The sequence below is a fragment of the Staurois parvus genome, unplaced genomic scaffold (genome assembly GCF_062004578.1).
Source record: "Staurois parvus isolate SC_StPar_1 unplaced genomic scaffold, SC_StPar_1.0 ptg000518l, whole genome shotgun sequence".
Lineage (NCBI taxonomy): Eukaryota > Metazoa > Chordata > Amphibia > Anura > Ranidae > Staurois > Staurois parvus.
Window position 1 is genome coordinate 40,690 of NW_028318314.1, and position 16,188 is coordinate 56,877.

The 16,188-nt window shown below is 44.3% G+C and overlaps 1 protein-coding gene across 2 annotated transcripts in view; it reads left to right on the plus strand.

The window, feature by feature from the left end:
- The window catches only part of LOC149451826 (deoxycytidine kinase 2-like), a 196,101-nt gene that overhangs the window by 31,122 nt on the left and 148,791 nt on the right, over nt 1–16,188 (plus strand). For both annotated transcript variants that reach the window (XM_089690122.1, XM_089690123.1), the window contains one exon: nt 13,949–14,064. In XM_089690122.1, coding sequence (XP_089546248.1) covers nt 13,949–14,064 — 116 coding nt within the window. The remainder of the gene's footprint in view (nt 1–13,948; nt 14,065–16,188) is intronic.

A 16,188-nucleotide genomic window follows, 5' to 3' on the forward strand; every position in this document is an offset into this window, starting at 1 on the left:
TAGCTGACAGTTCTTAAATAGGTTAGGGGTGGGGCCAGCCAGGGACCTCATCCGAGAAACCCTGCCCCATGTAACATCATTGATGTCACATGGGGCGGGGTTTCTCGGATGTCCCCGGCTATCCCTGTCCCTTACCTATTTAAGAACTGTCACCCTGTCTCTCCACTGAGGCTAACTAGCTGAACGCAGGAGACAGTCTGACAGTTCTTATATAGGTAAGGGGCGGGGCCAGCCGGGGAGAGCAAGCATGTGACATAGGGCGGGGGTCACTCGGATGATGTCCCCGGCTGACCCGCCTCTAACCTATTTAAGAACTGTCAGCTAGCCTTTTTTCAGACGGCTGGAAGCCTCCGGGACCGGAACTTTTTTTTTTTTTTTTCTTTTTTTCGGGTCACCGCCACCGTGATTGATGTTGGATCTACTTCGGGGGACATTGTTTTAATAAAGGACTTGTCCAAGACCCTGTACTGTGAGGGTTTTTTTTTTTTTAATTTCGGTGTGGAGTTCCCCCTTAATATCCAAACCAGACCTGAAAGGCTTGGTATGGATGAGAGTGGGGACCCATGCTTTTTTTTTTTTTTTTTTTTTTTTTTTTTTTAATTGCGGACCTTTATTTTTACATTCAGCTGTCAAAATAAATATCTAGACCTTCAAAATAAGTAAAATCATTACAGAAATAATTATAAAGGATAAGAAACAAAAATGGAATCGCGAACTAAGGAAATAAAATTACAATACATAAAGATATGCCTACTGCTGTTTGTTAAACACGGTAGACGCGACCCAGTGTCGGCTGTCAGAGGAATCCACACTGAGATTTAGCATTGAGCAGTGGCTGAAAAGCAAGCGCCCACAGAGCACGTCTAAAATGTGTTCTGCACATGCGCATTTATATCGGCCAAAGGCACTGCACGGGCGTCTAGTTTTTTACTGTGTTGATTTGCTTTAAAAAAAACTATGTTTAACCATTAGCCGCCCCAAAGTAGTACAATGTACATTGTAACATTGTACTACTTTGGTCATAGTAAAATATGAAAAAAAATCTTAAAAAAAATTAAATAAAAAAAAAAATATATATATATTTTTTTCATACTGTCACCAGTCAGTGTCCCTGTTAACCGCCATGCCAGTTATATGATGACGCTGTACTGTACTGGTGACAGTATGTAAAAAAAAATAGTGAAAATTTTTTTAATTTTTTTCATTTTCCGAAAAATTATGACAAAAATACAACTTCAAAAAACTCGCCATGCCTCTTATGAAGTACGTCGGACTGTCTACTCTGCAAAAAGGGGTCATTTGTGGGATATCTGTACTGTTCTGACATTCTTGGACCTCAAGAAATTAGATTGGCTGTCAGTACTTCAGGATTGATCAATATTCAGATCTATACCATAGTTTGTGAACTCTATAACCTTCCTACAAACTAAAAAATACATCCTAATTTGGGTTATTTTCACCAGACATGTAGCAGAATACATCTCGGCCTAAATTTATGAAGAACAATTATTTATTTGTAAACTTTTATAACAGAAACAAAGTGTGGTGTTTTTTTTTTTTTTTTTTTTTTTTTTTTTTTTTTGCTTTTAAAATTTTTGGTCCTTTTTTGTTAATTTAGCAAAAAATAAAAACCCCAGCGGTGATTAAATACCACTAAAAGAAAGCTCTAGTTGTGTGAAGAAAATGATAAAAATTTAGTTTGGGTACAGTGTTTTATGACCGCGCAATTGTCATTCAAAGTGTGAGAGCGCTGAAACCTGAAAAATGGCCTGGGCAGGAAGGTGTAAAATTGCACGGTATTGAAATGGTTAAAGTGAAGTCCTGATATTTGGCAAAGCAAATTTCAAAGTGAACATGTCTCTGCAGTGATTTTTTTTTTCATGGTTTTAGACATGCCTCTTAGCAAGTCTGCTTTGTGAGTCTGATTCCGGGCGTGTGTCTCGTTAGTAAATTTGATTGGGCGTCTACTTATGGACGCTGCTCAATAGTAAATCTCGTTGCGGGGTAAAAGTAGACGGTCGCTCGTAAAAATTAGATTTTCGCCCACGGAAATGCGCCCAGGCACAATAGTAAATCAGGGCCATAGTGGCAGAATGCCTCCTGTGATTTAGCAACACATAGAAAATGGATAACAGTGAGACTGCCAAATATCATTGGAATACTGAAAAACGATCATTCCTGCAAACAATCTAGGTCCCCCTCTTCTTCTTTTTTTTTTTTTTTTTTTTTTTTTTTTTTTTTTTTTTCTAGTTTTTGAGTATTTTTTCCCTTTTACAACTCGCTCATTTTCATGTTTAATATGGACTGCAGTGTCCGTCCTTATGTTGACTTTATTCCCCACTTAATTAAAAGTTAAAATACTATGTCTTCATTTTAACTACTATGTCTGTTTAGGCTAACCGTATCATTTTTTTATCTATTCTTTTCCATTTGTGATCATATCATTTAATAGAAAAAAAAATATTTTTTTGTAATTTATGCTTTGTACGCTATATATGTTACGATTTGTTGTGACACGTTTGGCCCCAAAAAATGAGGCCGTCCTACTCACGAGGGTGGGCCCTGCTATAGAGCAACACTGTTTAGGGGGGGCTTATCTCTTTGTAACTAGGTCTGAGGAAGAAGGGACTCCCTCCCCCCCCCCTTTAAAACGCATCAGCTTGACCAAGAGTATATCTCCCTTCCGGATGGAACTCGCAAGTGTCTTCTAACCCTGTGTTCGTTTTTGATGTGTTATGCCTTTTTTACTGCTATTCTTGTTTTTATAATTTATCAATAAATTAATGAGCGGTTTACTGAGTTAATGCGCAGGTTGATGTGCACTTTTCTTATCTACCGTGCATTCACTATATCTGGTCTCCCACAATACACACAACATGGAAATGCAATTATTTTATTACATATAAACAGCTAAATACCTTTTTTTTTCTCATCAGCAGTTAGAGCAGTCTTGTGACTTCAGCAGAGCACTGGTTAAAGCTTGTAGGAGGAGGTTTTTTCTTTCTGCTCTAGGAGGATGTGAAACCTTTGACCCTCTGTCTAGACAGTGCTGATTGGCGCTGTCTTGATCACATACGCCTTCCCAAGCAAAAAAAAAAAAAAACCTCTCTGGCAATACACACCAAACTTAGCATGTGCATGTGACTGCAGGTTCAGTCTGTATCAGGTGGTCATTTCAACAAGAAGAGAGGCAGAGAAGAAAGGATCAAACTGCCTTTTTTACACCATGCAGAGGTTTACACCGTGAGTGAAACAAGCATGCTTTACTGCTTATACGGACTGATTTTACTGTTGTGGGTTTAGTAACACTTTTAAATCCTCTATTTGGAGTCTTTCCACTATGTTTCATCAACTCAGTACCATGAGCAATGCATATATCTTTCCACTTGGGTATAAACTTATCATTATGCAGGTGTTCTGCAGGAATTACTTTTTATCCCTCAAACCTCTGGAATTGGGATGTTTTGTTTTTAGAATCCTATATTGTACAAAACAAATTCCTAGTTTAAATTCCTAATAAGCAAATTCTTAAGTATTTTAAGCAGTCTTTCCTCCTCTTTACTCTCCAGACTTAGAAGGCTCTGAGAAGGCTCTCCACATCACCCTTCTCACCCAGTACATAGGCCATACCCAAATGGAGAGATGCAAAATTAAGTGTCAAGATAACAGTGAAATCATTTGAAGGGACCTAAATTCTGTGCTAAAAAGCAGAAGGCACACAACCACAGCCAACAAATCTTTTAAAAGGTGGGAGGAAGGGGGTTCTAAATCTACACTGCCCTTTTAAAGGGGACCATAGACAATTGGGTATATACAGTTAGGTTCATATATATTTTTGAATACAGGCACAATTTTAGGTTTTTTTTCAGGTATTTACCAAAACATATTCAAACTATAGTAATATAATGGATATGGGCTGAAAGTGCACACTCAGATTTTATTTGAGGGTATGTACATCCAAACCTTAAAGGGTTTAGGAATTGCCACTCTTGTATTAATTTTATAAATGGTTTAAGACAGGAGCAACAACACACGCCCACGCAGCGGTTATCAATTGCACATAAATTTTTTTGAAAAAAACGTGTTCTACCACCAACAGAACAAAAGGTGAGCCCATGCGGGGGCTATCAATGGCACATAAATTACAGAAATATTAGCATAACACCAATAGTAACTCAAACTAAAGGCAGCTGTCCACTGCTACACCAAAAACACAGAAAAGGAAAGAGTACAAAAGGAAAAAGATAACAGACTAAGAGCAGGGGTCTGAGAACGCCAATACCGAGCAACATCACAACCCCAGACTAGCCGGGGGGAGCAAGAGAAAGGCATAATGCAACCATGGCTCCCGTATTTTCAAGAATTTCCATTGGGAGTCGTTACAGATACTCATCTGTTCATTGAGCGTCATACAGTCCCGCACTCCCTGAAGAGGGACAAACGGACTCTTCCAGGCCTGAGCAAGTGTTCTAGTGGCCTACAAAAACAAATAGGAAGCCAATTTCTGCTGGTGAGTCAAGAGGCCCGGTATGGGACAATGAAGCAAAGCATACCGAGCATCCCAGTGTATGGAGAGATAGAACAAGGTGAAAAGAAGGCCAAATACACGAGACCAAATACGAAACAGTCTCAGGCATGACCACCAGATATGCAATACATCACCACGATGGCCACAACCCCAAAGGCATCGATCACTGCAGGTAGGGTTTGCCTGGGCCAAATGAGCCGGAACTGTTAGCAACCGCCTGGCGGTACCTCTAGCAGCCCACAGGACAGGATTCCCCAGAGCGCGGAGTCTAAGCCCCAGCCTGCTTGTTCACCAGGGCCCCTGATGGTGGAGATGGACTTGGAGCAGACTGGAACCAGGTCGCGGCCCCTGAGTACACCCGTCTGTGGTAGAGGAATCCGCCGTGGGTCTGTGCAGGTGGAGAGCCTGACGTGAAGAGGCAGAAGGCGGAAGCAGGGATGGCTGGATCCGTGCCTGATGGATGGACGGATGAGCGTGGTCAGATGGGCCAGGTCGCTAACAGAGGTAGCGTAGTACAAGGCAGCAGGCAGAAGAATAGTCAGGTCACTCGCTGGGGTCAGTACCAGTAGTTCAGATCAGGTAGGGATATCCAAAGAGAGGTCAAACTTAGCCAGGGGTCAGAGCAGTAGAAGTCGGCAGAGGTCAGGTACAGGCAGGTCAGCAACGAATCTTCAGCAACAGAATACAGGAACACAGGAATCAGATCAGACCATACGGCAACTTGTGTCTGTGCAGGGCTGGTTTAAGTAGCCCGCCCTGCACCTGACAGGCGCAGCCTAGGTCCTAGTACCTGCCCAGCACAGTCATAGGCAACAGGTGCGCCTGGGTTTTAGTACCCTGCTGCCTGCATGTCTTGACAGACACCTACGCATGTGCAGACCCATGCGTCGCAATGGTCCCTGACAGGAACCCAATACCAACGAAACAATTCCCTTTTTTTTTTTGTTTTTTTTTTTGTATGCTGCCTCCAGCGTGGTCGTATTAAATGAACATTTAGCTATAAGTGACAAGGCCCTCTTCCAGTCCTCCAAATCCACTACTGCCCCCAGGTCGCTCTCCCACTGAGCGACATATGAGAGAGAAGTATTTGTCGAGTGTCTGTTCAAAGCTGCATAAAGAAGGGAAATCAGGCCGTGGGTGCTGAGACGCTGTTGGCAAAGCAGTTCAAAGGCAGATTTCTGGTACGGGAAAGCAGAAGTACCCCGCAGTGAGGTTAGCTAATGCTGAAATTGAAGAGAATTCCAAGTGGGGAAGGACCGAGAAGTCAAAAAGTGGTGCACCTGCGAAAAACCACCCACCAAGAAAACGCCCTTGGTTGATCTAAACCCGGTGGGAAGAGAGGGTTGTTAATAATTGGGAGCAAAGGTGGGAAAGGTGACATCAAGCCACTGGAGTAGCGTACCCAGTCCCACACTTGTAAGCCATGGACCACAATCGGACTCCGTGCCATAAGACGCAGAGCAGGGGGAAGCCATAGAAGTTTCGATGTCGCAATAGGTGCACAATTCGGTAGTTCAACAGGACCCAGAGAGGAACATCTGAAGAAGCGTGTAACAGACAGCGGAGCAATCTGGCTTGCCTGATAATACATAGTTACATTAGGCACCCCAAGACCACTCTCGAATCTATGAACAAAAAGTGTATTTCTGGAGACTCTGGGGCGCTTATCGGCCCAGATAAAACGCATAATCTTCGCCTGAAGGAAATGAGAAACCTGCACTAGGAGGGTGTGAAAAATAGTATAACAATTTCGGAAAGATGGTCATTTTCACTGAATTAACCGTCCTATCCAAGACAGGTGTGGAAATTGCCAAGAGTGCATAAGAGAGGACACAGCGAAGCAATGGATAACTATTTGCAGCAAACAACAAGCCATAGGTAGGGGTCAAGCGAATGCCTTGGTATTCAAGAGAAGAGGAAGCCCATTTGTAAGGGAAATGGGACTGGAGATGCGAAACCAAATCTGAGGCCAAAGTAATATTGAGAGCGACAGTCTTATCCAAATTAATGCGGAGACCCGAAATCAAAGAGAAGCGCACAAGAACCTGTTGCAAATTTGAAGCATTGTCAGGGAATTGGAGTCAAGAGGGCATCATCCGCAAAAAAGGTTCAACTTGAACTCCTGTCCCATGTATGGAACACCCGATACATTAGAATCGGTCCGGAGCTCTAAAGCCAACGGCTCAAGCGCTAGGACAAAGAGCGCCGGGAACAGGGGGCAGCCTAGGAAAGGAATCTGAGAAATACCCAGCGTATTTAACGGAAGCCGAAGGGGAAGAATACAAGGCCTGAATCCAAGAAAGAATAGAATCCTCAAAGCCCCAATGGGACAGCACAAACCGCAGATATTCCCAGGATAGAGAACCAAAGGCTTTATATATGTCGGACAGTAAGAATCCCGGGATTTTCTGCTGTTTGTAGAAAATGTATAAGATGGACCACCTTACGAATGTTATCACCTGCCTGCCTCCCAGGGGTGAACTTACTTGGCCCCTGTGGACCAGACTACGCAAATATTTATTGATACGAAGATTAAGGATCTTGCCCAATATCTTCAGGTCTTCATCAAGAAGAGAAATGGTCCGGAAGGCTTGCGGTTCCTGCACATCATCAGTCGTTTTAGGAATCATGGAGTTATGAGCTCTAAACGTGTCCGGAGAGGGTAAAGAGTCCTGTAGTAACTCATTGAAATAGTCAGTCAGCCAAGAAGGGTGCTAACAGGGTTGCAAATTTCTTATAGTGGAGACCGGAGAAAGCCGTTGGGATCTGGGGCCGTGGTGGACTGTAGAGATTTAATAGCTTGGAGCACTTCCGATACAGTGACTCCGGCATTGAGGGCCATCTGCGCTGCCTCGGATAATCCAGGAAGTCGGAGATCTTTGGAAGAATGCCTCTGCCTGAGCCACAGGGAAGGGATCTGGTTTAGTGTAAAGGCGCGCAAGGACGTCTGCGAAACGGGAAACAATCTGCTGATGATTAGAAGTACAGCCACCCGCAGGAAGTCGCAATCTGATCGGTTTATGGTGTTTCCCCACAGAATTGAGTTTCCTGGCCAGCATCGGACCCGGCTTATTGGCACAGAAATAGAATGTGTTTGGTCAAACACAGGGCCCATTCTGCCTCCGAAGAAGCAAGTAGGTACAACTCTGCTGCCAGAGCGTCCCGTGCGCGTTTTATGGGACGCGAATGGAAATGACTTCCAGCGAGCATCCGCAGAGGCCAGTAGAGAATGAAGCTCCAAAAGTCGGCGCTTCCGGACCGCCGCCAGCTGTATAACATGACCCCGCACCGTGGCTTTATGCGCCTCCCACAGGGGGACTGCCGAGGAGACAGATCCCGAGTTTTCTGTAAAGTATGTGCATAAGATTCTTTTTGTTGGCAGGTGACCTAAGTGGTCAATAGAGAATCATTCATGCACCAGTGAAAAGGGTGCCGTATTGACTCAGAGGGCAAGGAGGAGTACCAGGGGATCATGGTCCGACCAGGGCGAGGAGGGAATAGATATCCGCCTGACCAAGGGAAGCTGCTGCACATGCATAAATATATGGTCAATTCTACAAAAACTTGCATGAGGATTAGAATAGAATGTAAAGTCGTGTTCAGTTGGGTGAAGTTCCCTCCAGACGTCCGCCAGCCCCATTGGCTGCAAAAGAGAGGACAGTCGTTCCTCTAGCACGAAGTGGTGAGAAGGGACCGCCCCCCGGGCATAACTCCTATCCAATGTGGAATCCAAGGTAACATTCGAATCTCCCAAAAAGAGAAGACCCTTGGAGTGTCGGAAAACAATGGTGCAAAGATGAGAAAAAAATTTATCTTGAAAGCGATATTGTGCGTAGTAAAAGACAAAAGTAACCTACTGGTCCCAGAGGGTGCCCTGCAGGAGCAAATACCTGCTTGTGGGGTCCGCTATATTCCGAGCACAGACAAAGGGGGGATTGCATTTGAAAGCTATCAGTACACCCCGCCGTTTCTCAGGAGCCGAGGCCATGTAAAAAGTGGGATAATGAGGTGAAAGATACCGTGGGGTGAAGGACTGAGAAAACCTGGTCTCCTGTAAACATACCACATCAATTTGTTGTGATTTGAGGTGATGAAAAACTCTAGCCCACTTCTGAGGCAAATTTAGGCCTTGAACGTTTTGTGAAGGTACTTTCAAAAGGGGTGAGGCCACGGCAGCATCAGCACAGCACGCTCAAGCAGAAAAAGCATAAGTCAGCCAACAACTTCCACTCCCAATGGCGATCTGACCATGGCGTCCCGAAACCTTGCATAAACCAAGAACAAAAATACCAGAGAAGAAAAAAACAAAAGAAAACGACACGACTTATTGTACAATCAATGGTGACGTGCATCCTACACTTTAAGGATACCAGTTGGGGGTGGCTCTACCACCGGACACATGGCTGCAAATGAAAAGATCAAACGTATAAGCCCTCGGGGGGGGGGGGGCAAGAAGGCAATAAACACAAGTCCCAGAAGTGAGAACATCTGTGGTAACCTCCCCATGGAACCCCAGCTAAACTTGGGGGCCAACCCCCTCCAGGAGGATGACTGCAGGCCGCCGTGGAACCCCACAACACAGCCCAAGTGGTCCACCACCAACCTCCCAGTAGGACCGACTCCCTACCTGGGCCAACCTCCCACCCCAGAGCCTGAGGGAATCATCAGCCCATTCCATCAACGGCAACCCGGACAACGGCAACTGGACCTGTGGTAGGCCGCAACAGCAAAAAGTCATAATCCTAAAGTCTAGGAGGAGACCCCCCCCCTTACTCAAGTATGGATCCCAAGGGAACAGGCAGGATCAGGCCCAACCAGGAACACTAACAAACATGGAATGTCCTAAGGGCCAGACTCGTGGTCCCGTCAGGAGAGTCAACGGTGAACACAACATGAAAGGTCCAAGATGCATCTTCAGCCCAGAGACGAGCTGGAGGGACTTGATCATATAGGGATCTGAGGGAGGACCCTCTTCCTGTTTGACGACCACTCCCAGAGGAAACTGCCTCACCGGGGATCCAAATGAATAAGCTGGGCTCTGAGTAGCGCCTCCCGGCGGAAGATGTAAAGATTCCAGGAAAGAGTGGGCCTCCTCCGGTGTGGCAACAGAGTGGCTGGCTGCGGCCCTGGGGGTTGAAGGTGTAGCGGGACGGAAAGCCCCAGGCTTATTTAATTCAGCCGTTCACCAGGACCAAAGTGAAGGGATTCAACTGATGGTGCATGTGAAGAGTGGTCTGGAAGAGGTTCACGAAAATCTGGTAGCGATGCCCCTGGAATCTGAGGTCTGGGTTGTTTCTGGCCGCCAAGAGGATAGTTTCCTTAGTGCAATAGTAAGTGAACTTGATATTGTCCCTCGGGGGCCCATCTGGTCATCTGAAGCCCAATGCGCGGTGTATGCGGTCAAATTCATGCCGGTCAATGGGAATGGCAGGTGTCAGCTCCTGAAACAGAGCAGTAGCAGTTGAGATGAGATCTGTAACTGTTTTTGGAATACCCCTTGAAAGGGATTTGTGCCTCTGACCACTGGTAGGTTCCAGCCCCCCGTTGGGCCCAAGAGACTGTTCTGTGCAAGAAAGAAATGCACACCAGCTTCCAAAGAACAGTCTAATCTTTTATTCCTAATATTTCTCCTTCTATATGATAAATTGTAACACAGAAACATAGAATGGAATTTCACTGGATACTTGTCAAGGCTGTGTACGTAAACAATTTAGGTTTCTCAGACCTTGAATCAGTTACAATAAACCAACAGTTATTTTCCCATGGAGCAGAAGTAGTTAACTTTTAACTGTATCATAGTTGAAACAAATGCTGTTAGTACAAAGAAATAACTGGATACTTTTTCATGCCTTGAGCAAAGCTAAATAAAAAAAATAAGTGAGTTCAGTGCTATAGCACGTAACTGACACACACACAACTATACATTTAATTATCTAGACAAAATGAAAGATGAATATCAAAATGGAGGGCGAGAAACACACATTTCCCTTCACCCCTTAATCGCAAATTGTTGCGGCGGGAACGTTTTTTTTTTTTTTTTTTTTAAATCCTCAAGCCGGAGCAGCGCATCCGCCAATCCTTTCTTGAGGTCACACAGATCCTGTTTGTGACTTTCAATGACCGTGGCCGCAGTGTCCATTTTATCTTCAAGATCGTTCGTCCGATTGCCAAACTCCCGAATTTTTCGCAAAAGACAGTCAGCCAGCTTGGAAGTAGCTGGATAGTAGGATAATTCCGACTGCAGCATGGACTTGAAGTGGCACAGGAGCTCAGCATCCCTCAGAGCTGGAGTGGGGGACCGCAGGGATGCCTCTGATGCCTGGTCGTCATAACCTCTGGGATCCAGCCCACCTGTGGGTAGCGGCAGCAGGGTACCCGAAATTGAGGCCGGGGCTTCAGTTGCGGCCTCTAGCGGGAGACCCGAACTTGCGGTCGGGCCTTCAGATGAGGCCTTCGGTGGACCCAAAATCGAGTCCACGGCTTCATACGTAGCCTCCGGCAGGCGCTGGAAGCGCGGGTGGCTGCTGATTTCTTGCCCAGCGGGGGACAGGGGGCTAGGAGGGGCTGGAGAAAAGACCAGGACCCCCCTCTGAGGGCTGGAAAATAGGCCGATTGTTTCCGGCGGCCGAAGAGCAGTCCTACAATGCTGCCATTCAATATGGGGAATTACCACTCTTAAGAGCAGCCACCCCCCCTCTTATCAAGGGCCCCCCCCCCCCCCTCTTATCAAGGTAGTTGGACAATTGAATCAAAATCGGTTTTATGGCCAGGTGTGGGCTACTTCCCCCCCCCCCCCCCCCTTTTTTTTTTTTTTTTTTTTTTTTTTTTTTTATTGCTTCATCAATTGAGTAGGTAAAAGGTCTGCAATTGATTTGAAGTGTGATATTTGCATTTTTAATCTATTGCTGTGACCCTACATCGTGTGTTCCAAGGAGCACTCCATGCAAATGAATCAAGCCATTGTAAGGCTTCAAAAACGAAACCAATTCATCGGAGAGATTACTAGTGAGCTCAGCAACATAAAAAGGCATGGACATCCACGGAAGGCAACAGTGGTGGATGATTGCAGGATCCGCTCTATGGTAAGGAAAAACCCAATCACAACATCCAGACAAGTGAAGGACACTTTCCAAGAGGTGGGCATATCATTGTCAGTCTACAATTAATAGAGGACTTCACGAGAGCAAATACAGAGTGTTCACCACAAGGTACAAAACCATTCATAAGCCTGAAGAATAGAAAAGCCAGATTAGACTTTGCCAAAAAACATCTAAAAGGCCAGACCAGTTCTGGAAAAGCATTCTTTAGAAGGATGAAAATAAGATGAATCTGGTACCAGAATGACCGGAAGAAAAAAGTGTGAAGAAGGCTTGGAACCAAAGCACACAATGTCCTGTGTAAAACATGGTAGAGGCAGTGTGATGGCATGGGCATGCATGGCTTCTAGTGGCACTGGGTCATTGGTGTTTAGAAAGCCAAACTGGGGTGATTGTTTCCCTTTACACAATACAACATACACTGCAGAGGAATGGCATGCATGGGTGTCGTCCACTAAGGAAGCCTTATAAAGCCCATGCACAAAAAAGCCTGCCTAGAACTAGCCAGGGCCCATGTTCGAAAAAGAGTACATGGAATGATGAGACCAAGATAAATGTTTTTGGCACTGATGACTTCAAAACTGTATGGCGTGAGGAGTATAAAGAAAAATGCATGGTGCCTACAGTGAAACATGGTGGGGGCAGTGTCCTTCTGTGGGGCTGCATGAGTGCTGCTGGTGTCGGGGAGCTTCATTTCGTTGTCTTAAATTCACAGATGTACTGCTCTATATTGAAAGAGAAGATGCTACCATCACTCCGTGCCTTTTGGTCGTCGTTCACTTCTCCAACCTGACAACTATCATCTAAGGCCACTGTTGCATTTCTAAAGAACAAGGTTAAAGTGATTCAGTGGCCAACTATGTCTCCTGATCTGAACCCAATCGAATACCTATGGGGAATTCTGAAGAGACAAATCAAGCATCACTCTCCATCTAGCATCCAGGGTCCAAAAGAGGTCGTTCTTGAAGAATGGAAAAACAGATGTTGCAATACGTAGCCAACTTGTTCATTCCATGCCTTGAAAAGACTTTGTGCTGCCATTACAAATCATGGAGGTCATTTAAAATGCTAGATGTAATAGTTTTTGGTGTGGAGTGTATTCATTTTTTTGCATCAAATAATTTTGAGTAAAACTGGAGATTTTGTAATCTAAGTTATAAGCCAGTGAGCTAATCAGGGGAGGGGGCAGGGCTGAGCTGCAGCTCTGTGTGTGAATGGACATGCAGGAGCATGCCTGCTTGGGTGCCCCCTTAGGAACTTGCTTGCTGTGGGGGACACCTGACAGGAGGGAGGAGCCAAGAGTGCAGGAACAGAGAGCAGACAAGTATGACATGTTTAAAAAAAGAAGTTTTAGCATCCCTTAAGGCTCTATTCATACTAAGGCATTTCAGATTGCTGGCAGAACTGCCGTAATTCTACCAACAATTTTGAAAATGCTCTAAAAATATGAATGGGCATTTGCGTGTTCAGGTGCCATTCATTTTTATGGAACCTGAAAACTCAGGGCATTTTTGCCACAATTTGAAATGCTCTTGTGTGAATGGAGCCTTCATATTTCTGCAGTTCTCTGAATTTGTTTGTCTTGCATGTAGGCCCTCATATAGATCACCATGCTTTTCCGTTACATCATTACTAGCTAAAGCTTTTCAGTATCAAACGTCTGCTTACAGATTATCAAGGTCACCTAGATTTTTCTGGCCTCAATCGATGCAAGCTTAGTAGCAGTGTGTGTGTGTGTGTGTGTGTGTGTGTGTGTGTGTGTTTTTTTTTATATATATTTTTTTTTTTGCGATTTTGGCTTTCTCTTGTTCTAAAAACACTAAGTCTGTGTCTGTACTGTACAATTAACCCCTTGGCGCCTCCCGGCCCTTCAAGGGTTTCAGAAGCTGGGAGGTGGAGCGGGGTTTAGGGCGTTAAGGCGATCACATGATCTTGAAAGGTCCCAATCGAAAGAGGAGATCGGGACCTTTCCGTGAGTACTGGACATGTGTGCTGGGAGCGCGCAGGGCGTGCGCTCTCAACACATGGTGTGGGTTTTTTTTTTCTTTTTTTGCCAGCATATAGCTGCCTATAACCCACGGTCCAACAATACAAGCCCTTTGTCCTGTACTGTGTTCCAAGATGAGGCATTTAAAGGTAAGTCAAAATTCCTGTTTTTGTAGTTGTGTAGCAGGATGAAGTAGAAACAAGTGAGTGGAATAATGGCTGTATATGTAATGCCTTGTAACATGCCAACAGTTTAGAAAGGATACAACACATTATTACAGGGAAAATATGCAGTCGTTTATAAGCCACTTGCAAAATCTAACATTTTATCTTGCAGAAATGTATGACAAGGCTACATTCTCGAGGTCGCGAAGAAGAACAGGGAATTGAGCTTGAGTATTTGGAAAGCTTGCATTCTAAGCATGAGAAATGGCTGTATGAAAGATCAATTCCGTAAGTAATCCTTTTTTTTTTTTTTTTTTTTTTTTTTATATATATAATTAGGTGGGTCAGTATATCCTAAAAATTTTTATTTTTTGCACTCCTTAACCTTTTAAACTGTGTATACAGTAATGCATTTGCATTAGTGTGCTTGCCCACCTATTCTTCAAGGCAGGGCTCAAGAAATCCCAGGTCGCCACTGCGACTAGAAATTTGATCCTGGCGCCTGAATTCACACACTGCTTCCTACTGACTTCAATGAAAAAATGTGTCCCATTGGCTTCAATGCAAAATTGTCCCCCTATTGACTTCAAATGCAAAACCTCTCCCTATTGACTTAAAATGCAAAACCGCATCCCTATTGACTTCAGTTCAAAAACTCCTGTCAATAGCAATCCTATGTGAATACTTATCTCCACATGCCACTCTACTCTCACTTGCGAGTCTGGAATGCACCACTACAAACTCATACAGGACCCCTTTCGTAATGGCACTAAAAACACAATGTGTGTGAACCACCTCAATAGAAACACGTAATATCCAGCCAGTGAATCTGAGTTTGAAAACTCATCCAGAATCACATGTGTAAACCAGGGCGGCTCCATTCATACCTGGGTGTGTTGGGATCGCGGCAGAATCACTATGATCACAAAACACAGGTTCAGGTGCCATTATTTTCTGTGGCACCAAAAACTTGGTGCAGTTTTGCCGTGATTGTTGGGCGGCAAATCACATCATGTGAAGCTTGTTGCCCTGCCTCGGACACTGACAACCCACGCTATGTTTATATCCTTCTATTATATTTCAGTGCCAGTTCACACCACACTATGCTACAATGCACGTACAACATACTTTTGTGCATTGCTGTGTTGGGCAGCCCAGTCAAAATTCAATGATATCCTGAGTGCAGTATTTGCCTGAATAGTCTTAGAGTATGGTAATTATACCAAATCATTTTTTTTTTTTTTTTTTTTTTTTTTTTTTTTGTCTGATAAGCATACTACTGAAAATATTTCCTTTTTATGTCTCTTCGATAAGTACAAAAAAACATACCTTTTTTTAATTTGATCAGAAATTTTAGACTGTTCCTGTTTTCTCTTGAGTGCATCTAGCTCTCCTAATTACTGTTTTAGACTACAGAACAATTGATCCCTTTTTGGAGATGAGGACAGTAGGGGAGGGATTCAGCAGTTGGGAAAAGACCACTACTGCTCTTAACTCCTTGGCACTGATGGTACACAAATATGCGGCCCCTTAGCAGCTGGACCTTGATGCCAAGAGGCTGCATATTTGCGTACCAATGTAAACAAACTCTTCGAGCGTGTGCTCCCATCACATTTACTGGCACTTCAAGAAAAGGTCCCAATCGCTACTTGCTTCACAAACCCCTTAAAGGGCTGAGAGGCACCACCACAAAGGGATAAAAAAAAGAGTATGGCATGCTCTTCATCTGCAGCAGCAATATTTATTTATTTTTTTTTTTTTTATTGCACAGTTTGACCTCTCCAGCAACCCCTCCTCCCCACCCAAACCATAACCCCCTTCCCTCCCAAAATCCATGCACCCATGCTTGTAAATATCCCACCTAGAGATCCAGGTTTTCTATCGGGTAGTGCACTAGCAGTAGCATCCCTTATGTTTCCTCCCCACAGCTACATTTTGTGAGTTTTGCTTACTTAGCAATGTCTGATTCTAAAAGAGAACAGGCCACCAATCTCAATACCTGATTTACTTCATGCATTGCCTGTAACTTAGTTTAACAGTGGCAGATAGTGTTCAGCATGTGAATCCTGTAGGTCATCATCCAAACTACCTGCTTCTAAAGGGGTGTGTGTGTGTGTGTGTTATTTAAATTCAGCCAGCAAAGAAATGCGGTGGATGAAGGACCCCCTCTCCACCCTTGGCATGAAGGTTTAAAACTGCCTGTAACTCTGACATGAGGGTTCTTTCAGCCTTCCGGTATCTGGCAGACACAGCAGATGAATGGTTGAGAAGGCAACAAAACCGAATTCAGCGACTTCCAAAACCAATTCTTTTTATCAAACCTTCTGCTTTTTCCACAGCATTTAAAGTACCTTGGTCAGGCAATCCAAGGTTTGTCTCCGTGCTTAAGGTGATAGTAAAGCTATATATTTT